A 21,225-nucleotide genomic window follows, 5' to 3' on the forward strand; every position below is an offset into this window, starting at 1 on the left:
GTACCATATTGCACCTGTACAGAGACCATAAATGTGCCCACCAACTATATCTGAAAATACTAATCAGAGATGCTGCCCATAATTACAGTGAAAAAGGTAAAATGATTTTTACATTTCTGCTCATCCCACAGATTAAATGAACGAGTGCTGGTGTTTTCTTTGGGCAGTCAGGTGAGTTGTGTCTAGGGTTGCCACCTTTTATGTGAAGAGATAAGAGATATTATTGACATTACATCATTCACAGCACTTTGAGGACATGATGTGTATAAAAATACGGGACATATTGCGTCCTGTATTGATTCAATGCAGGATGCAGCATTTTATTTTCAAATACACAATATACGAGATGGGTGGCAACCCTAGTTGTGTCCCCCTGCTCCTTCCAGAAAAAGTAGAGCTATTCCTTTAACAAGCTAATGTCCCTTTAGTTAAGCTTTCGTACTATCTTGCACATATAGTTTACCATGATTACGTTGCTTTAGCACTCGAAAATTTTTTGTAATTTTTGAAACAGTGAGTCATTGATGTCAGACAGGGGTAGACAAAGGAGCTTTCTCCTTTCTAGCCAGCAGGCATAGTTGTCACTGATAGATTTTATCACCTGTGGCTAACCAGCAACGCTGTCATTGGTTCAATGAGTTGATTAAAAATGCAGCGCAAATCCTGTAAATGGGGACAGCATGTGTTGAAATTCAAAGCTTGACAGGTCTTAGTTATAGTTGCTCAGCCATGACGGGACGTTGGCTGTTTGTAAAAGTTGTGTTGCATGTTCAGGGCGGCACGGTGGTACAGTGGTTAGTGCTGGTGCTGGTGCTGTTCCGGGTTTGAGTCCCGGCTCGGACGCGGGATCTTTCTGTGTGGAGTTTGCATGTTCTCCCCGTGCCTGTGTTGGTTTTCTCCGGGTACTCCGGCTTCCTCCCACAGTCCAAAGACATGCTAATGGGGTCTAGGCTGAGTGACTACTCTAAATTGACCATAGGTGTGGCTGTGATTGTGAATGGTTGTCTGTCTCTATGTGTTTGCCCTGCGATGGACTGGCGACCTGTCCAGGGTGTACCCTGCCTCTCGCCCGAAAAGATGCTGGGATAGGCTCCAGCCCCCCCATGACCCTACTAGAGGATAAGCGGAGGAAAATGGATGGATGGATGGATGGATGTTGCATGTTCAATCCCATGATGAGGAGAAGGTGGAGAGATGTAGGCCAGATTAGAGGTAGGTGAAACTTGCAGGTATGCCCCAGAAAAATGAAATTTTAACCACATGTACGTTAGCCCTACTTACCGCAGGTTATGATCAGGTGTTTCATACATTCGATTCTAAATTTACTATCTGTGTTTGTGTCTTGCTTTAGTATAGTCACCTGAATTTTATTACTGTACATTGAAACACATGCCTTGGAAATCTGCCTGACCTGTATGAGTGTTCTTTATAGTATTCTACTCATACCAATTTTTGTGTCTTTTGCTGTGAGTTTAATATTTGGTATTTTCTATCCTTCAAAGCATAAAGGACATATTGTTAACCTTAGTGTTTCCTTTCACATATGGTATATTCTACTGCGCGCACAATATATCACAACAATTCTAAGAAATGCTCATCTGCAGTTCACATAGGAAGTGGCTAGCTAACAGGAACACAAACATTGGAGCCATTTCTTGTGAAATTATGACAAACAACGCAACAGGAAACTCTATGATACCACCTACTACAACTTGTGTATGTCCTCTGACATACAGCTGTTACACACATCAAGACTTACCGCCCAAGAGATGGGGAACAAACCCCTCTGACTATTAGCAGAAAATACCAAGAACTCCAGATCTGGTGAGTTACAATGTAAAGAAGAATGACTTTATAAGCATCATGACTGAAATCAATAAGATTTCTCTTTTTCTTTTTTCTTTTTTACAGATTTTGAGACACAGGATGCAAACTGGATATACTCTCTTTTTTTTAATCTTCCCCATTATCTTGGAGGGATGCTGTGTGGGGAACCATCAAAAGAAACAAACGGGTAATTCATTTACGCAAAAATTTTGTTATTACTAATGCTGTCTCCTTTTTTAGAATGTGCATTTAAAATGACAAAATACGACTCTGTAGCAACTGCACCCGTAGGTCTTCAGCAGGAAACTACACATTGGCATTACAGAGCTGTGGAGGGGGAGAGCTTTATGCTACCATGCAAAGGGCACATAAACTTGGTTTGTTGCAAGCCTGGAGACAGCTTGGAAGGAAATGGAGCTCAATCCTTCAACTGTGGGGCAGAGGTCTCAGTTGTGGCAAACCATTCTGGGCAGTACACATGTCTCACATGGTAAATAATGTTTCTTTTCCTTTTAATTTTAATAGAAAAAAGTCCTAGACTTCTGCTCCTACACATGTCATCATGCACCCTTCATCATTTGCCATTTTAATCAAGTTAATATAGTATATGTATAGAAATAATAAATGCATTTTTACATGCATTTAAACTTAAACTTTATAACGTTTAAGAACAAAATGATCAGCTGTGCCTCTGTATGTTTTTGTTTTTGTATGTATTTTTCCAGTCACAGAATCATTTATAATTTCATTTATAATTTAGCTGAATGTTTTGAATGCTTTCCATGTGTTTTTTGTTGACTAAAGCAGAGATTTAACATCTTAATAGGATAATCTTAGGTTGTCTGTGTACTCTTCTGTGATGCCAAATGCACCTTTACTTCCTGGTCTGTTGTTAGGAAAATTAGTTCATTAGCATCACTGTTTTTTTAAACTTAGGAAGATAGCAAATCAAAAAGCTACAGCCAAATGCAGTGCTGAGTTACTGAAAAGTTGTGTTTAAAAAAGTCTTTATTGTTTTGCTTTTTGTCTTAAAGGTAACCTGTCGAGTTGCTGACTTCTCATAGGCCTATGGAGCAATGTCTTTATGATATGTTTGTCCTCACGCATGTGCACCAATATTAGCTGGTGCGACAACATTCCTACCAATGGTTTCATACTATTGCACTGATTTGCAGGTAGCAGTAATGCTCCAAGAAATGCATTTATGCACCAAGAAAAGCAGAGAAGAAGAAGAGTGCGCGCTAGTAAACATGAATGTAAACATTGCTGAATTTTTAAAGAAAAAAAATCTGTATGTAATGTTGTATGAGGAAGAAAATGCGCATTTGTTAGGCCTCAGAGGTGCGCATAATTGTTTTGGTGAGAAACACTGACACAAAAAACTCCACAGGGAACCTTTAAGTCTAAATAAATAAACAGATTCATGTCTTAGAGTTACTCCAGTCACAGTCAGAGTCCACACCTCTGGTTATTAATTCTGCAATTAATGAACAGCGCCATTTCCGTCCAACTGTCAACACATCCCAATTTTGGGCTATGAATGTAGTAAAGTGTTTGGCCTGTATCTGAATGTACATGGGCAGCAGCAGTTGGGTGTTATTGACAATACACCAATCACAGATTGAGGATTAAATTCAGTGATCATTTTTTTACTTACAATAAGTTTTTTAGCTTGCCACTATAAATGTAATTAATTAGTAATTAATAAATTGTTATTGGCACAAACACAAACCCCAAAAAGACATTTATTTAACAAACTAATAATAATTAATAGATAATTATTTATCTGTGAATTCTTCATAAATGATAAATATGAATTTCTTAAAGTCATTAGTCACAATTTAAAAAAGCTTTTTTACTAAATGGCAAATAATGATGTTTGTGTGTGATGTGTGTAGACTGCTTGTGTTTGCATGAGATTCTATTAAGTGTTCAGGTCTCTGCTGTCCAGTGGCAGCAAGTTCTTCTTGTATCTAAAGGTGGTTGCGAAGATCAGTCTGGGATGTTTCCAGCCCAATGAGAGCAAAGTAGAGCTGGTCAGCGGTGTTGGTGGGAATATCTCCTGCCCGGGACACGAATGTAGTAACAGCACAGATGTCAGATGGTTCAAGGTGACACACACACATGAGCAGGGTTATCCAATGGAAACATCTAAACAGCTAAAATTCAGACAAGTGTGCTTTCTTACAGGGTAAGACACCTATGTCTGAGCAGCGAAGAGCCTCCTGTGAAAAGAATGGGCTGTTACATCTCTGCAAAGTAAAAGACAACTACGATAAAGGTGTCTTTTTCTGTGATAGACAAATAATTGAGCACGGAGTCATATGGACCTTCAGGAGGGCTGTTGAAGTCACAGTTGTACGTAAGTGCTGTGTGCTCTGTGCTGTGTGTGTGTGTGTGTGTGTGTGTGTGTCTTTTTTTTTTTTGTAAAATATCTCTACATAGACATCAATAGAAAGTTAATAGAAACCTGCCAGCCAATCAGAAATTTGTATTTTCCTTGGCCATGGTATAATTTAAAGGATGAGAAGACTCATGTCACTCAACTTAGTAAAATAAAGTAGAATAATACTAGAGTGCAATAATAATCAAATAACTTTACTTCTTTGGCAATTATACACGTAACCTTATTAAAAGACTATTTAACACAATAAGATCTTGTAACATACTCAGAGACGTTTATTTGTCAAACAGATTTTCTCAGTTGGCAATCTTTGTCAAAACACTCACTCTTACACAAAATTGTTTATTTGAAAAGATGTACTGTATATCAGAAATATTTGTTTGATCTAGGCCAGGTTGTTCTTTCACCAGTATATAAACATTTTAATCATCTTTTAACTTCCTTTGGAATTCAAGGCAAAACTATTTTTATTAATCTAAATAACGATTCCAGGAAAGATGTAAATTACTCGAGGGATGTCTACATTCCACTTTCTTTGGTAAACCTATGCCCTATAGACCTTCTGGTCAGTTGAAAATACCAAAAACAACAACCCTACCTCAGAGAGGTATTTCTTCACTCACCCTTTAAATTGCATCATATCTTGTTGCTAACCCAAAAACCATTTCACTTCCTCCTCCACAGCAGGCAGTTATTCATTTGTGTGCTTGATGCAATCATCGCTCTTCTCTGCCAAAATGTATGTTTAAGATAATTATAGAAATAATATCATCAAATTAAGCATTCTAACATAAGGACTACTGTACATGCTGTACTGTTATTATTTAAAATATCTTGAAATATCTTGAAAATCTCAAAATATCTTGTTTTCAAAGAGCACTAATGGATTGGTCTATCACAAAACTTATCAAAGGGTATCACAAGAGTAGCTCCTCCTTAGTGGTCTTGCACGCAGTGTTTCATTATTGTCCCTGCACTGCATCACTAAATCAGATGAACCACTGGAAAAGCCAATAAGTCATCATACAAAATTCCAGCACCCTAATTTCCACATAATTTTCTCTGAGCTAAGAGGTATACTACTTCCTGTTTTGCCACTGAATGTTAGGTTGTTTTAAAGATCCCCTTGTTACCATTTCCATATGATGTTTTTTTTTAAATATTTTTTATTTTTTATTTCATACTGTATTTTTACATTATTTAAAACAGCTCAGGAACTTTAAGTGTTTACTGAAGACAGCAGTTCCAAAAACACATGCCATTCGTCTGTGTCTGTATGTTTATTCTGTTGTATCCAGTGGAGAATTTACTTTCCCATTGTCAAATAATACAAATAGTAATAGTAAGTTGTATTTTTGCTACATTGGAGTGGATTTTTAAGTTAGACATTCATCTTTCAACTTTCATTTTTCTAATCATCACTGAAGTTTTCAAAGGAAACCTTCTTGTATTTGTAAAATTTTTAAAGAATAACGCTTTCAGCTATTAATGAGTTTAAACTGTACACATTAAAACGACAACATGAAAAACAACATCAATGCCAAAACAATAACCTGTAATATTACAATTATGAGAATGACATGAGTTAATGACATTAATAGTGCAAATAAATAACTGTACATATTATGATAAAAAATAGTGGCATCTGTGGCTCAGATTTAACTAGATGTAACAATCTGTGCCACTGTCAAAGCGATGTAAGCTCCCCACTGTGGTCCAGACTGAAATATCTCAACAGCCAAAGACATTTGTGATGCTCAGAGAATAAATCTTACTTTTCTTCAAACGCCACTCTGAGGTTTACCTTTTCGTCTTTTTAGCGAAATGTCTCAGCAGCTATTTGATGGATTGCCATGAAATCTGGTACAGATATGTCCCTCAGTATGAATTGTAATCATTTTGAAATTCACTGACCTTTCCTCAATGGGTGAAAATTGTAATTTGTCCAATACTTTGCTTTATGACCAAATACCTGCAAAACTATCCTCCCATTAGCCTCATTTCTACTTTATTTGTAGTGCTAACCAGGAAATGCTAGCATGCTAACACGCTAAACTAAGATGGTGATCAATGTAAGTGGTGTACCTACTCAGAGTTAGCATGTTAGCAGGTCATAGATCAAATCTGTGCTGTCTCAAACAGAGGCGGTAGAATGGCTTTAGACTCAGTCAAGTCAATTGTATTTACATCACAAATCACAAATTTGCCTCAAGGGACTTTACAGTCTATACAGCCTACAGCACCATAACCTTACTCCCCTGTTGAGTCTATATTTCTCAAGATTCAAGGCATTGGGTGGTTGACAAAGATCACCTGTTGACCTGTTTGAATGTGTCTTTGCATTAAAACCCCTTGATAAAAGCAAGACAGTAAACCACATTAGAGTTAGCCTACTTTTGAAATTTTTGTATCCATCCACTTTCTATACTCATTCATGTCAGGGTCACAAGGGGCTGAACAACGCAGCATGCAAAACTCTACTCTAAAGCAAGGTTATTGTTTAATCAAGTTTTGTATATAGATCCTGCCAGTGGCATTAGATTTTTTTTCCACTTCAAGCTGAGTGTCTTCATTTCCCTGATCATATAGATTGTTTTTTCCTACATGTGGGTGCCACCATGTGTTGAAGTAGAGCTCATATATAGTATGTATGAATGTTTTTCCCAGATGATTTTCCAGTTAACTAGGCAGAATATACACTGAAAATGTGACTTTATTTCCCAACCCAAACTAGCCTTCAAGAAAATAACTAACAAGACAAAGATAGAGATTGTGTATCCTGAGGCCAACATGACAGTCAAAGTGGAGCTTGGTAAGTGTATTCAAATGTGCTATGGAAAAATCTAACAGCTATCAGAGCTAACAACTAATAGATGGTTTTGGGCATCTTTTTCAGAGACATATCAGCCATGTGAATTCCAAATACAGCAGTATCAAAATAGTAACAGTTGTTTGCCTTCTCAAAGTTGTTTTTTTTTAAGTCATTGTACATATCAACTCAGAACTGATGTGTCTCTGGGCTCTGGCTTTCAAAAACAATCTAACATGTCTTTCTAATGAGGATTTATTGTAATTACTGACTTTTTATACACAAAATATTGCAGTAGCTTATACAGTATCTGAAACAGCTCTGATAATGACATGATGGTCTCATCTTTGAATCACTCATTTGTTTATCTACGAAACTGGTGTGACAACATTTTATTATTATAAGTTGTCTTCACTAAGGGCTGGATTTTAATGCCCATGTTTTTTTCTTGTTCCAGGTCGGTCTCACGATCTGACCTGTATTGTATATTTTCCTTATGAGAATGAGAGTTCAGCAAAGGTGCGATGGTACGTAAATTACAGTGACAACATGAAAACTACGACTATACTACACAAGGAGAAGCCACAGTGAGTCGCTGCAGTCCCTCAGTCAATGTTTGCTTTTGCCTTCAAGTAACTGTCCTTCATTACATAGTCCAAGTGTTTCCTCGTTAGGATTTTGAAAAATCTGACAATGTTAACATGATGATTCGGCTTGGCTTGCATGATAACTTTTCTAAGGTTTTAGGATGCAAAGCAGCTGAAATGCTTTCTCTGATTCAGAAATAACCCGTGGTACAAGGTCACGGGGACAGCCATCATAAAAGAGGTGACTCTACAAGACTTGAACCACACATATACCTGCATTGCCAGTAATACCGTTGAGAACAAAAGTGTCACTATCAAGCTCGAGGAGAAAATTAAAGGTAGTGTTGTTTCTATTGTCACCTTCATGTTTTTTTTTTATTTTTTATTGATACCATATTTTGTCATAACATTGTAACATTGCAGTTCAAATAACTGCATATGACACATGACTGCACAGTAGAATATATGATAAAATCTAAGGGAAAGTCCCTCCAGGTTTTCAATCAGTAGTGTCAGATAGGGCAGATTGTGTATTTTACGCTAGGCAGCTGGATGTGTCACCATGCATGGAAAACTGTAGACAAAGCTGCGAGCCTGCAGACTGACAGGAGCCGCCCTACTCATACTCTTGTGGCTGGAAAGAGGGTAGCATTTGACCCATTTTGATGTCATTGCTTAAAACTGGAAAAAGTTACATCCAATTAGGTCAAAAATGCTGTAACCAATCCAATGAGCTCAATGGTGACACCATCCGTAAGGCAACTTATTTCTGCAGACATTTTCAAAACACCCATATTTAACCACTTATGTCCACTGACTGTGCTGACGTTAACTTTGAAACATTGGGCTTTTTGTGAAATTTTGTGCAGGCAACATTTAATGCTGCATTTATCAATATTTTTTACATTTATAATGGATCAAATGACAATACTTAATGATCCACAATTTAGTTACTGGTTAACGCTCTCATCAGTGTCATTGTCAGCCACAACAGACAGCTGTTTTTAGCAAAACAGTCAGATAACTACCTATCCATCCATAAATGAATAAAAAGGTTAGCAACTAGCGAGAGTGTCCAGTGGACAGAAACATGACTATGAATTAATACTGATGTTGCTCTGTGTCTGCTGGAGCGTGTAAATAAGCAACTGTTTGCTAACAAGTTTGCCATATCAACTTTATATGGTGATAATATGTCAATTTTGTCTTTACAGCTTGTCTCTGCTGCCCCTAGGGCAATTATTACCGCTTCCAAGACATAATACAATCTATTAAGTGTACTTTTGACTTGGTTTCAGTAAAATGGCCGTCACTGGTTGGGTATCCCATTGCGTCTTTGCTGGTGGTAGCTGGGCTGGGGATCATTTTTCATGTGAAATGGCTGGAACTACGGCTTATCTACAGATCCCACTTCCCACATGGAAAACGTGGAGATGGTAAGAAAGCAAACACACACACACACACACACACACACACACACACACACACACACACACACACACACACACACACACACACACACACACGCAGTGATAGCAGCAACTCTTCTGGATAACAGAACAGATATAAACTAAACTTTTCCTACAAAAGTTATATGTTGCCATGGATTAAGTGTGTTAAACTGTGGGCTTCTACTTGAGCCTATGTTTGTTTACATTTGTTAGTTTGCAGTGGTGTTATCATGTCTGTTGTGATCAGGTTTGACTGAATCATGGCTCAGATTTTTGACACAAAAACTGAAACTAACATGATGTCTGATGTGAGTTTCAGATGTTTTTGGATATTGATATTTGATGACTTGTTCAATTATTTTATTCCTCTGATTTGTTTTGGAGATCAGTTTGAGTGTTTTGATACGATATGTGAATAAATGTAACCAGTAATATGAGACACGAGGAGCTCTCAGCCTCTTTTATTTTGTCAAAGCAGCTCTCAGAGGAAACAAGGTTGGACACCCTTGCAACATAGGTCAGAAACCTAAAGCCCAGCTTTTGAAACTTGCGTGCTCACTCTAGCATCCTGAGCCAAGAACTGCTCTTCTTCACAGGATGTGGTTTAGCAACTGAATACCTCAATCTCCACAACAACATGAAGATGCGATTTGTTTTCAATTTATTTAACCCAACCCACAAGCATTACATTAATAAATTAATCAAAATATTATGATAATAATTTGAAACTATCTTAATCCGGTGCATGTACTTGAAAAATGTAGGTAGCAAACTATGATACTGTACTTTGTGTAGTAATGATAAAAAACCAAGATGGCAATCTTACATCTAATTAATCTTATCAGTCGATCAAAGTGCCCAGGTTTCTAAGACAAAATTGTCTTTCACAGATGAGAAAGAGTTTGATGTGTTTCTGTCATATGTGTGGACCCCTCGATCACCAGAGGCGGAGGGAGGTTGGACGGTTCCCTCCCGATCAGGAGCTGGCACTGATGAGGAAGGTAGGTCCAACACGTTCAGTGTACGATATCTGGATTTCATTTTCATGAAACTACACTGGTAAAGAAAATTAACAGTTACTTTTATTGGCAGCACATTTATCCATCATGGACCCACTGAACACTGAGGAGGGTGAAGCCACCCAGAGACCACTAGAAGTGCTTCTACCACAGATGTTAGAGGAACGGTGGGGGTATCGCCTCTGTCTGCTGGAGAGGGACGTGCTTCCAGGAGGAGGTCAGTGTGTGTGTGTGTGTGTGTGTGTGTGTGTGTGTGTGTGTGTGTGTGTGTGTTGACTGCAAACGTTCCTGATGATTTCCATTTTGTATTGCAGCATATACAAATGATGTGGTCCTTGCAATACAGAGAAGCCAAATGCTTATCTGTCTCCTGTCAGCTGACTACCTCTGCAACAGCAATGCTGTGTTTGTACTGGAATCTGGAGTCCAGGTAGGCCTACATTTCAGGGAAAGTAGAATACTTATGCCACACTCATGGCATGTTATCATAATTTTTGTTTTTGACTTGTAAATAGCAACATCCAAGTCATATTTACGATTGCGAAAGTGTTGGGAAAACAAACAAATATGGAGGCCTTACATTGTACAGTGTAATTAAGACCAAGTTTAGTGGCTATGGGTTTACTGTATACTATCGAGTATTTCAATTCTCACCAAGTCTGTAATCATACACCCATTGTAATGCCCTGAATGATCTTGAGTCATTAACAGGGGAAACTTCCCCATCACCACCATGCATCACATATGATGTGAATGTAGCATAGCCAGAATCCCAGTGGTAAGTGTTACTTTGGATGGATTAACCAAATGAAAATTATCAGTCCTTTTAAGTTCATTTAAGTTTTTGCTTAAGTTGACACTTGCCCATTTTGAGACAGTGAGCTTCCTCAGCAGTGAATATGTTTGCTGCAGGTCTGATGGTGATGACTGGAACCCCACAAAAAAGAATTGAACCACCTCCTCTGCACACAATCCACTGGCGCAACAATCCTACTTTTAATTTAAAGTGAATGCTTTTAAGACAATACTTGCAGATACCACGTCTGCCATTATATAACTGGGAGAATTTACATGTTTAGCCCATTATGTACACATTGTATACTTTACTGTCTGAATTGTGGTTGGCAGTAAAGTATACAATGTGTAAATTATTATTTAGTATTTTTTCTAGCCTTCCATTTATTTTTAGTTACATATGACTAAACAACAGTACCCATTTTTATTTGTCCTCTGGTTTAATTTTAGCACTTTCACTGATGTAAACTGAAACCAGCAGCTATGTTGATGATGGGAAAATCCGTTTGAAAATGTGAAGTACCATAAGCCGCAAACAAAACCACTCGTATCCTCTGATTTAGTACAACTTCTGAGTTGTGATGAAAGGTTACGTTTGTCTTGATGATGATAAATCAGTTTTAAGTGTGTATTCATTTAAACCACTGGTTTTCAGTGTTCAATTCATTAATGATTTGCTATTTGGTCCATATCTTTAGGCTTTGCTGCAAAACTCTGCCTTTAAGCTCCTGCTAATTCAGACCAATAGAGAGTCAGCATCACTCATCCAGCAGGACTCCCCACTGCCCACACTGGTTCAAAGAGCCTTGAAGGTGCTACCGAGTCTGAATTGGACGTCAGGCAAACCTGCCAGAGCCACCCGCAACTTCTGGAAGTCTTTGAGAAAGGCAATGCCCGATCAGAGAGTGAATCTGGTATCACTGATGCAGGACCAATGATAACACTGCATTTTTTTTCCACGTGTCTAGCATATTTATTGACTGTATAATATAGAAATGCAGCTTCGGTTAATGCACTGTTAACTGAAACTGCTCAGCCATGTGTCAAAGGAAATCCCCATGATGATAGTAAGTCAAATCATAACGTATCATATTCAAATGTAGGGAAAAAGTGAGTCACCCTTCATACCAAAAATAAACATTCACTCACCCCTGTGAAACAATCAATCACTTATCAACTCAAAAATTTGAATCATAAAGGCAATGACTACAAAAGATATAGGATTTGTACATGGAAGAACATGTAAAAAAAAAAAAAGTTTTTAAAAAATAGACGCCATTAACAATTGAAGAATAGAATCATAGATATCAGCCTTTATCTGTTTGTATATTAGTATCAAGTACAATAAACTTATATTGTGACGTGTAGTTCAGCAATAAACATTTGACGCAATATATATGATCCAAAATGTTTTATTTTCTTTTACTGTGTTCAAGAGTTATGTTTGATATAACAGGTCATAGCAGTGGATATAGATGTAATTTATTTAGGAAATTCTGCACAACATTGAGGTAACTCAGAGGAGTTCAAAGTTTAGATTTTTGATCAGGGGGATTTCCCAAAAATAGTTTCAGGCACAGGAAAAGTCACTGAGGTACAACATTTATCTAAATTAAAAGGATTGGGGCTATATTTATGAAATGTGGGCTTTCTGATGTTAAACTGGCAATGAAAAAAGTTTATAAATGTACGTAGTCATTGCTAACCTATATTTTAACCACTCACATATCATCTGATGTGACCGTTACCAGCACCCTTGTATCTATGTCATGACCTTCTCACAGTTGTCAAATAAAAACACATTCAGTTCTTCAGTTGTGAACATAGAAATGAAAACAGACACATTCCCACAGATAGTTTGCCAGATTCATTGAAACGGAAAGAAATCAGTGTTGAGTCAGCCAAACCAGAACTACTGGCACAAAGCTCAAACATAAAACAAAACCTAAAAATCAAAGAAAAGGCTGCCTATGAGGTGGCACAGCTGGTGAAAACACAGGGTTGTATATTGATGTTGACAAACTAAATAAAAGTCTAGTCCATGCCCCGCTTGCTCCACACGTTAACATAACATTCAAAATCACACTCCCACTTGTGGATTTAAAAATAAAACATTATCACACTTCTATGTACATTTTTACACAAATATTAGGTCAAATTAAAAGCTTGCTCAGGACCACACCTAACCAGCTTCAGATAGGAGCAAGCATGTTGTAAAAGGGGCATGAAGGCTCTAAGATGCTAGATTTTCTCATTAGCCAGCAAAAAGCAACTGCAGCAAATTTAATACAGTTTCCGCAATATTCTGGCTAATTTGTTTGTCCCATCTCTTCACTCCGCACCTCTTATCACAGGGGCCTGGTGTCTCTCCTCTCAGTTAGCATCAGCCGGTAGTGGTTAGACATGTAAACATGAGTTCAGACAGAGTATCATGGAGAGGCTAACATAATTCTCCACTGCATGTCTGCAAACATGAGAAGTTGTCAAAGCTGAGGTTACGGGGAGGAATCATGTGAGCCTTCATAGATATCTCTGTTTAACCTAGACAAAATGATCCATTAGTGACAAAACCTCTGGTAGTCATTTACAGTTTGTCTGCTTGGGCCTTCAGCTTCCTCTCCCAAAGTTTTTGATGATCAGAGAATCCTTGCTTGCCCTTGTTGAAGGAATTAGGTCCCGCAGATGTTGGTGTCTCCCTGAAAAGATAGGAGATTAATCCCTTCAAACTCAAACAGAAACATGTAAGATGATTACTAGCAATGTAGCAATTAATTAGAGAGGATTAAAAAGCTGAGGAAATAATTATTAGGTACATCATGTATGTGTATGTATTTACCTGCCAATGTTCTTCATCCTCATCTTTGCTTCTGGGGGCATCTCCTCGGGTTCACTCTGCATGTCAAGAGAAAGTTACAGTCAACCTCTGCATATTTGTTATTTATACATTTATACAAACATTCAATTACTATGTGCAGGCGCACTTACATCATCGTCTTCGTTGAAAACAGATGCCAGCCCTGCCTTTTTTGGAGGCAGTGATGGTACAGGTTCTTTGGGTTTCTAAAACAGGTTAGGGACATAAGATTTAGGGAAACAAAATAAAACAACACAACCAGAATCACACTTCTTCACAGTCTTCATAACATGCAAAACAAAAGCCAAAAATCCTTGAAGTTGATAAGTTTAACTAGAAAATATTTGGCATTTTTACTTGATACATGACTTGATGATATATTTATTAGCTCTATCAACTGACTCAAGGATAACTCAACTGTTTTGGCACCATGTTGACAGTAAGAGTCAAACGGTATGCATCTGTGACTGTTAGGGATTTTGGCCTTCATCCTTTTTGGGCCTCTTTGAGGAGTGTGCTATGTGAATTACTTCTTTTGAGTGTCTGGTAGCATGATATCCATGCCCTAACTTTCATGTTATGGTGCGTTTCTGTGTAGATGTACCACAGTCTATGATACAAGTTAGAGTTACTTTTACACAGTCTGTGAAAGCAGTTAACAAGCATTGTTACACACTCACTGTTGCTCCAAGTTTGATAGATATGGGGTTTGACTTCTTCCCCATCTGACTGCTCATGCTAAAGCCTATTTTGGAGACTTTGCAGGGTGCTGGTGGGTCTGTCGAGGATTCATCTTCATCCTCTGGTGTGAGATGCTGGGATGTGCGCTTGACTGCAGTCCCTTCTCCACCCACAGTGCTAGAAGAGACAGGCTTAGTTTTCACTCTGCCTCCCTCCTCCTGCGGCCCTGCTTGAGGCAAGACAACTCACCAAGGTGAACAACTGTTTTCTGTGAACTGGAGAATAATAAAAGTTCCTAGCCATCAACGAACCAAAGGTAACTTAGGTTCCACTTTGCCATTTAACTTACTGGTTTATAAGTCCACCTGGGGACTGTGAGTGCAGACACTATCTATAATGTCAAGGTTTACGTTAACTTACGAGAACTGTACGCAGGGTCTGAAAGCAGATAAAAGTAACATTGTTAACCTGCAGTAACTAGCTTTGGTCTACTACTTGCACACTAGCTAGGCTGACGCCATGTTAGAAAGCTAACAAGAGACCCGTCTGCTGGAAGCAAGTCTTTGCTTTATTACCTGGCTAACATTAGCAGTCACTTTAGCCCAGTGGTTACAGCCAGCCTAACTTTCATAGCTACATAGATAATGTTAATACAATGTTAAGTTGCTTCGCGTTAGCATTAGCTAGCCAAGGATACAGTTAACATTACGTTAGCTTTGTGAAGTTTTACGATTGTTTCCTCTGTTTGACGTTAGTTGTGGCTAATTTTAATAGGTAGGCAACAGATCAAGCTAATGCCAAACACTGTTTATTTGTTAACATTTTTAGACGTTAAAACAGCTCAAATATCACCTCCGTCGTCGGTGCAACCCTTGCGTTTATGCTCGTAATCCGCCATTATTGTTCTTCTCGAACTCGTCGGCAGATGTCGCTAGTCTCCTCGAAGCGTCGTGCACACTTTATATAAGAAGAAGAGCATGGGGGAAGTATGACAGCAGGCTAATGGCTAACTCGATAAACAGAGAGCGAACTGGTAAGACAAGAGCCACAACGACAGTGATTATGCTTTTGGTATGTTATGTTTAGCTGCCCATTACGCCAGGTAATTAGTTATAAATTTAGCTCGCATTAAAAATCGATGTTAATGTCGCATTTTGGCCAGTTTAGCCTGGAAGTTGTTATGCTCACGTCAACGTTAGCTAACCTTACAGTTCATCTGTCACTTTGTGAAGTGTCTTAACATATGTTTTTCTACAATAGCCCAGTATCTCGCAGTGTGCTTTAAATAATTAATGTTTTTAGCTAGTAAGTAACATTATATCTGTCAATGTATTTCTTTGACTGTTTCTCAAGTAACTTCTATTTGCCCCTTTTCTTCCAGGCCCTTTAAAAGCTTTGTGTTAAACAATGAACCAGTCAAGATGGGACAGACCCTGTGTATATGCTCCCGTGGCTCCATCACCATCGATAATAAAAAATATTACTTTGTCCAGAAACTAGACGAAGGGTAAGATGACGTGTTGTGAATCTAAAACTCTATTTAACTTAAACTTAAATGTGGTGATATTTTTTAGTTGGTCAATTAGTTAATAAATCCCATAAAAAGACCAAAATCAATAGTGAATTAATTCTACAAGTTTGTCTGTGGAACCAAATGAAAACTGTATATTTGTGACTCATTTTTAAAGACTGACATCTTCAGTAGGAACAAATAGGCCTTGGGGCTGAGAACCACAGGCAGACTAGGAAAATCGTGAAGTACTGAGAGAGCCTAATTTGGACTAATATGCTCCACTCCACGCTCTGTCCTCTTTTTAGTGGTTTCAGTTATGTTGATCTGGTTGAAGGGGTAAAGGATGGGCGCTTCTATGCCCTGAAGAGGATCCTGTGCCATGACCGTGAAGGTCGCCAGGAGGCTCAGACAGAGGTGGAGATGCATCAGATATTTAATCACCCCAACATCTTGAGCCTGGTTGCACACACCTTTGTTGATCGAGGAGGCAAGAGTGAAGCCTGGTTACTTCTACCTTATATTAGTGTAAGTAGTTGCAGCAGTTATTGTGACAACAATAATCTTAAAGGGAAATTGTCTGACTCTGATATGTTGGTCTGTTTGTGTGAACAGAAAGGCAGTCTATGGTCTGTTCTGGAGAAGCTAAGAGACAAGGGGAGCTCAATGCCCGAGAAACAGATTTTGCAAATTCTGCATGGCATCTGCTCTGGACTTAAGGCTATTCATGAAAAAGGCTATGCACACAGGTAATCTTTCTCCACATACATACACTCACACACACACACACACAACATTTACATGCATTGGACCAGGGGAAAAAACTCTTGTGCTGGTTTGTAGTTCTGCACCAGTGTCTGTCTTGAGTCGAAATGACTTGATTTCTGGAAATCTGCACTCCCTGCACTATGACAGAAACTGATCTATGGGGACTCAGCCATTTGGGAAATTAATTATCGTTTTCCATGGATTCACCCAAACAATTTTCGTTCCTTACTGCTTAAATCACTGGTTGGCAAGAAGCACTTGCAGCATATGTCTCATGACTTTGATTTGAAATACTATGTTAATTTTAATACGATGAACTCCCATATTTAAGATAAAAAAAATGGTTTGTGAATCAGAGAACACATGGAAAATAAGAATAACTAAGGGAAACATAATCAGCAGCAGAATTACATTCGCTGTGTTTCATTTTATGGTTTGAGGTAAAAAATGACTGTGGATTATGCACCTTCCCAGTCAGCATTTAATACAGAATACCTGCTCAGGATTAGTTGAGGATACTGTGTTCGATTTTATATCCCAATGAAGGTTTCCTACAAAGTGTGGTTGATCTTTCAGCTCGTAAGATACATTTACTGTGTATGACCAACGACATTAAACTTAACAGAGAAATCCAACACGGTTAGGAATTTTAATGTGAGCCTAGTCAATGAGATACTATTTGCCAGACCATTTTTTAACATTCATGTTATCATTTACTCACTTTGACAAATGCTAACTATTATGTGTTCCTTATTATATTAACAAAATTACAGACATCTGAACACATGCCATATATGTGCTATGATTTGACAGAGATCTTAAGCCCACAAATGTGCTTCTGGATGAGGATGACAGGCCAGTTCTGATGGACCTGGGCTCTATGAACCGTGCCAGGATTGAGGTAAGGGCAAAGGGACTATTAAAGAGTTTATAACATTTTACTGATCACTTTATAAGCATTGATACTATTGATTTAACGCCCAAAACCCAAATTGTTTTAATTGGAGTCTGAGGTCAGTCAACCAAAGCAAGATGTTGTTTTGTTTGTAAGGTTGTACTCTTACTATATAAGAGCAAGTTGCAAGTTGTCATGATCACTTCCATTATTTTATCTGTCAAAATTAAAAGTTAATTTTTAACATTATCAATTTGTCTCGAAATTTAAGAAAGGGGCCCTAAAATTAAAGCAAAGTGATGCAAGCAGGCTAAGACAAGTAGTCTGCAATATCGGGTAATGTCCAACTCCAGATACCACAACATTTAGTGGCAACTCATCAAGTCCCTGTGCAGATAATGTTTATGAGTGAATACTCACTTTATTTGACACTGTTTTAGAAAGAAGGTCCAGATTTCCACCTCTAGATGGCACAGTAACATTTTTAATGCCACAAATTGAAAACATCAGATTAGTACATTAGATTGAACAGCCACTGGATATTGTCAATCATGTATCAGAACACATCTTATAACATCCTAGTTGTTTTGTGATGATTTGCAGTGCTTGTAGCACTGAATGTACCCCTTAAAACACTCGTATTTCACACTGGGCAATCTGCTGTTTTTGGTTTATCTCTTAACACAACTGACATCATTACAGTAATTACAGACTTTGTCAAGCTAAAGGATAAGTATTAACATATTAGTCACAGGTTGCTAAACTTACCTGCGGAGCATCACTTACATATCCAGAAAGTGTGTTGGGTTTTTTTGTGCTGGTTTGGCTGTGTTTTTTAAGGCTTATCTTTTGAACATTATGTCCTCTGAAATGATCTCTACCCTGTGAAGATTTTAATAAAACTGAATTTATTACAGGTTAGAGGTACTAGAGAAGCCATGACCATACAGGACTGGGCTGCCCAGCGGTGCACCATTTCCTACAGGGCTCCTGAACTCTTCAGTGTAGAGAGCCACTGCATTATAGATGAGCGCACTGATGTCTGGGTAAAGCCTTATATTCTTCATTCTTTAGTGTATATTATGCATCTTGTTTTCTTAAGTGACTTTGGATCATTCACTGACTACTTTTTCTCATTGGCCGCGGTCTTCCCTTACTCCAGTCACTTGGCTGTGTGCTTTACTGCATGATGATGTTGGAGGGACCATATGACTTAGTATTTCAGAAGGGGGACAGTGTTGCCCTCGCTGTCCAGAATCCAGTGGTCATCCCACAGTCTTGCAGGTGAGTCCTCAGACTGTAACAATATCTTCCTGTTTAACTTGAAGAAAGTTTCCCATTGATTTATCAGTTACGGTTACTGCCTAGGATAGTAGTAGAAACAAGTTCTGCCATTTCTTACATTGTGAACTTTAGGAAAAGAAAAATGTTAGAAATGTTAGTGCCCCAAAGTAACTTTAGTTTAAGTTTAATAGAGTCTGAATTGCCAATTGCAGTACAAACTACTGAATGTAGTTTAATTCTATTTTTAACTGAACAAAGATGTAATGTGAAAACACAGGTTGTGTTAATTTTTTTTAGTTAAGGTTATTTTTGTTGTGTATGAATTTACCCAATTTCCTGTTGTTTAATTTGTGTAAAACAAACAATTCAAATGAATAATGATAATGTGATTTGTGTTTCTGCCGTATGTTTGTGCTCAAGCTTTAAAGTTATTTATTAAGGTTTGTATACCTGCACACTGATCAAATTTAGTTTGTCCTAATTTGGTGTCTGTCTTGTGTCCAGTTACTCAGAGGGCCTGCAGATCCTGCTGAGCTCCATAATGGTGTCAAATCCCCAGGAGAGACCAAACATCAATTGGGTTCTTGACCAGGTACAGGACCTGCAGAGTCGCAGCCCCAACACCCACACCAACATGGTCTGATCTTGCACGGTGCACTAGATTTGGGCTCTTGAGACCTTTGCACACATAAATGAACCCCTCTTATTTTAGACCTGAAAATATTTCTTTTATTTATTGACTTCAGTGTAAAAGCCTAGGTACAGACTTTCACTCAGCTTGGGGAGCTTGGCAACAATGTGAGATTTTAGTTTGAATGATCCGATCCAGCCTGCATATCACACTGGACTCTTGGAATCCTTATAAACTTACCAAATCTGAAAGGCCTTAAATCTATTTTGACCCTGAAATGAGAGGATTTTGGCAAGGGTCAAATGTTCCTTCTAACAATGAAGTGGCTTTACCTTGTAATCTTAAAGGGACAGTACAGCATTGTAAAAAATACACACATTCGCCTTCTCCGAGCGTTTCATAGGAAGATTGATAACACTTTCATGTCTGTCCATTCATTGTGAAGCTGGAGCAGCAGCCTGTTAGCTTAGCCTAGCATACAGACTGGAATGAGAGGTAAACAGCTAGCCTGGCTCTGTCCAAAGGTAACAAATTCCACCTACAAGCACTTCTGAAACTCTCTAATTCTCATGTTTGTCTAAGCTGTACAAAAACCAAACTGTAAAAAAGACAAGTGGTCAGTAGTTCTAGAGGGTGCTTATGTGTAGGGTTATTGTTTTACACATTAGTGTTTATATGGATTAAACAAAAAAGATTATTTCTTGATTTGTTGGCTTTATAGGTGCTAGTAGGTGGATTTTGTTGCCTCTGGTCAGCAGCTGGCCAGCTGTTTCCCCCTCTTTCCAGTCTTTATGCTAAGCTAAGATAACAGGCTCCTGGCTGTAGTCTTTGCAAATATGCATATTTCTAGTGTATTCCTTTGTCTTTAAATAGTAGTTTTGATTTTTTTTTTTTTTTTTTATAAGAAAAGGGATAACATACATGCTTTGTTAGACTTTCTGGTGGATGAAGCTACCTGAGGTCAGTACATATCAAGATTACATTACCTTCTAAGAGGAAATATGGTCCAATTCCCTTTACCTTTTATCTCAGTTCCTGAGTTTGGTGTGTGTAACAACTTGTAGTTGCATGTGTGTTGTAATCATCAACGTATAACTTTGCCTTTAGCTTTTCTCTACACCGTCACTCACACTGGAAAAGTTAAGAGGCAGAGTGCTCCTCACCTGCAATGCTGCATTTGAACACACAGAGGTGCTCAAGTATCACAGTCCCCTGCTCCACATACAGATGTGGTGATTGACCATCTTTTTGTCTGTACAGTTGGTAATGTGTGAATGAGTTCTTACTGCTAACACAAAAAGAAAACAAATCAAAGAGGAGGGGTCGGTGTTGTATTACACAACTTAACAATAGAAAATGAACTCACAAATGTTTTTATTAACTAAGTCAAAGTTGGTGTCATATTTGGCATTGCAGTGTAACCTTTTTTACTTCACTTTTCACTGTATTGTGTTTTTAAACAGTTCTTTCCATTCCAGCTATCCTTGTGTTTAATTCTGGGTTTCCTGTCATGTGTAAACATTGTCTGACACTTTTGTTCTCTCAGGGTTCACCCACATCTCAAAGAATCAGATGGTCTTTCCTAGTAGACCTAAATGGTACCTTTAAAACTATTATTAGATCAACTAAAACCTTGGGCATTTAAGTTAAGATTTATGCTTTTGTGACTCTGTAATGTAGTGATATTGGGCCATATTAGAACTGAAAAAG

At 38.2% G+C, this 21,225-nt stretch overlaps 3 protein-coding genes across 6 annotated transcripts; 2 read left to right on the top strand and 1 right to left on the bottom strand.

Annotated features, from left to right (window-relative positions):
- Positions 1-1,736: 1,736 nt before the first annotated feature.
- Positions 1,737-12,166, top strand: LOC111238628 (interleukin-18 receptor accessory protein-like). Of its 3 annotated transcripts, none has more exons than XM_022768217.1 (13): positions 1,737-1,824; positions 1,912-2,014; positions 2,104-2,317; positions 3,764-3,938; positions 4,018-4,189; positions 6,966-7,043; positions 7,498-7,627; positions 7,823-7,965; positions 8,926-9,063; positions 9,969-10,079; positions 10,171-10,314; positions 10,412-10,527; positions 11,591-12,166. In XM_022768217.1, the coding sequence occupies exons 2-13, from the start codon at positions 1,927-1,929 to the stop codon at positions 11,828-11,830; spliced, it is 1,749 nt and encodes a 582-aa protein (XP_022623938.1). In that variant the 5' UTR covers positions 1,737-1,824; positions 1,912-1,926; the 3' UTR covers positions 11,831-12,166. The 3 variants fall into 3 exon arrangements, with proteins under 3 accessions (XP_022623938.1, XP_022623941.1, XP_022623940.1); XM_022768220.1 differs by having other exon boundaries at positions 10,023-10,079; XM_022768219.1 differs by having other exon boundaries at positions 3,779-3,938.
- A 122-nt stretch (positions 12,167-12,288) lies between these two features.
- pcnp (PEST proteolytic signal containing nuclear protein) lies at positions 12,289-15,368 on the bottom strand. 2 transcript variants are annotated; one of them, XM_022768222.1, is made up of 5 exons: positions 15,280-15,368; positions 14,427-14,653; positions 13,878-13,952; positions 13,729-13,784; positions 12,289-13,588 (listed from the first exon to the last, which is right to left on the bottom strand). In XM_022768222.1, the coding sequence occupies exons 1-5, from the start codon at positions 15,323-15,325 to the stop codon at positions 13,477-13,479; spliced, it is 516 nt and encodes a 171-aa protein (XP_022623943.1). In that variant the 5' UTR covers positions 15,326-15,368; the 3' UTR covers positions 12,289-13,476. The 2 variants fall into 2 exon arrangements, with proteins under 2 accessions (XP_022623943.1, XP_022623942.1); XM_022768221.1 differs by having other exon boundaries at positions 14,427-14,656; positions 15,280-15,325.
- A 34-nt stretch (positions 15,369-15,402) lies between these two features.
- stk16 (serine/threonine kinase 16) lies at positions 15,403-20,987 on the top strand. Its single transcript, XM_022768223.1, has 8 exons — positions 15,403-15,460; positions 15,809-15,934; positions 16,246-16,465; positions 16,553-16,686; positions 17,519-17,606; positions 18,518-18,646; positions 18,763-18,884; positions 19,389-20,987. Exons 2-8 carry the CDS (start codon positions 15,849-15,851, stop codon positions 19,525-19,527), a joined length of 918 nt encoding a protein of 305 aa, XP_022623944.1. The 5' UTR covers positions 15,403-15,460; positions 15,809-15,848; the 3' UTR covers positions 19,528-20,987.
- Positions 20,988-21,225: the final 238 nt, after the last annotated feature.

This window comes from Seriola dumerili, unplaced genomic scaffold, assembly GCF_002260705.1.
Source record: "Seriola dumerili isolate Sdu_G_001 unplaced genomic scaffold, Sdu_1.0 BDQW01001449.1, whole genome shotgun sequence".
Classification (NCBI taxonomy): Eukaryota; Metazoa; Chordata; class Actinopteri; order Carangiformes; family Carangidae; genus Seriola; species Seriola dumerili.

Excerpts from the sequence above, each read along its gene's own strand:
- LOC111238628 (XM_022768217.1), top strand. The coding sequence starts at position 1,927 with ATGCAAACTGGATATACTCTCTTTTTTTTAATCTTCCCCATTATCTTG. Across the intron at positions 7,966-8,925 it reads GCTCGAGGAGAAAATTAAAG|TAAAATGGCCGTCACTGGTT; the intron begins GTAGTGTTGTTT and ends ACTTGGTTTCAG. Across the intron at positions 10,080-10,170 it reads AGCTGGCACTGATGAGGAAG|CACATTTATCCATCATGGAC; the intron begins GTAGGTCCAACA and ends TTTTATTGGCAG.
- pcnp (XM_022768221.1), bottom strand. The coding sequence starts at position 15,325 with ATGGCGGATTACGAGCATAAACGCAAGGGTTGCACCGACGACGGAG. Across the intron at positions 13,953-14,426 it reads CTATCAAACTTGGAGCAACA|AAACCCAAAGAACCTGTACC; the intron begins GTGAGTGTGTAA and ends AACCTGTTTTAG. Across the intron at positions 13,589-13,728 it reads AGGATGAAGAACATTGGCAG|GGAGACACCAACATCTGCGG; the intron begins GTAAATACATAC and ends CTATCTTTTCAG.
- stk16 (XM_022768223.1), top strand. The coding sequence starts at position 15,849 with ATGGGACAGACCCTGTGTATATGCTCCCGTGGCTCCATCACCATCGAT. Across the intron at positions 15,935-16,245 it reads GTCCAGAAACTAGACGAAGG|TGGTTTCAGTTATGTTGATC; the intron begins GTAAGATGACGT and ends TCCTCTTTTTAG. Across the intron at positions 17,607-18,517 it reads TGAACCGTGCCAGGATTGAG|GTTAGAGGTACTAGAGAAGC; the intron begins GTAAGGGCAAAG and ends AATTTATTACAG.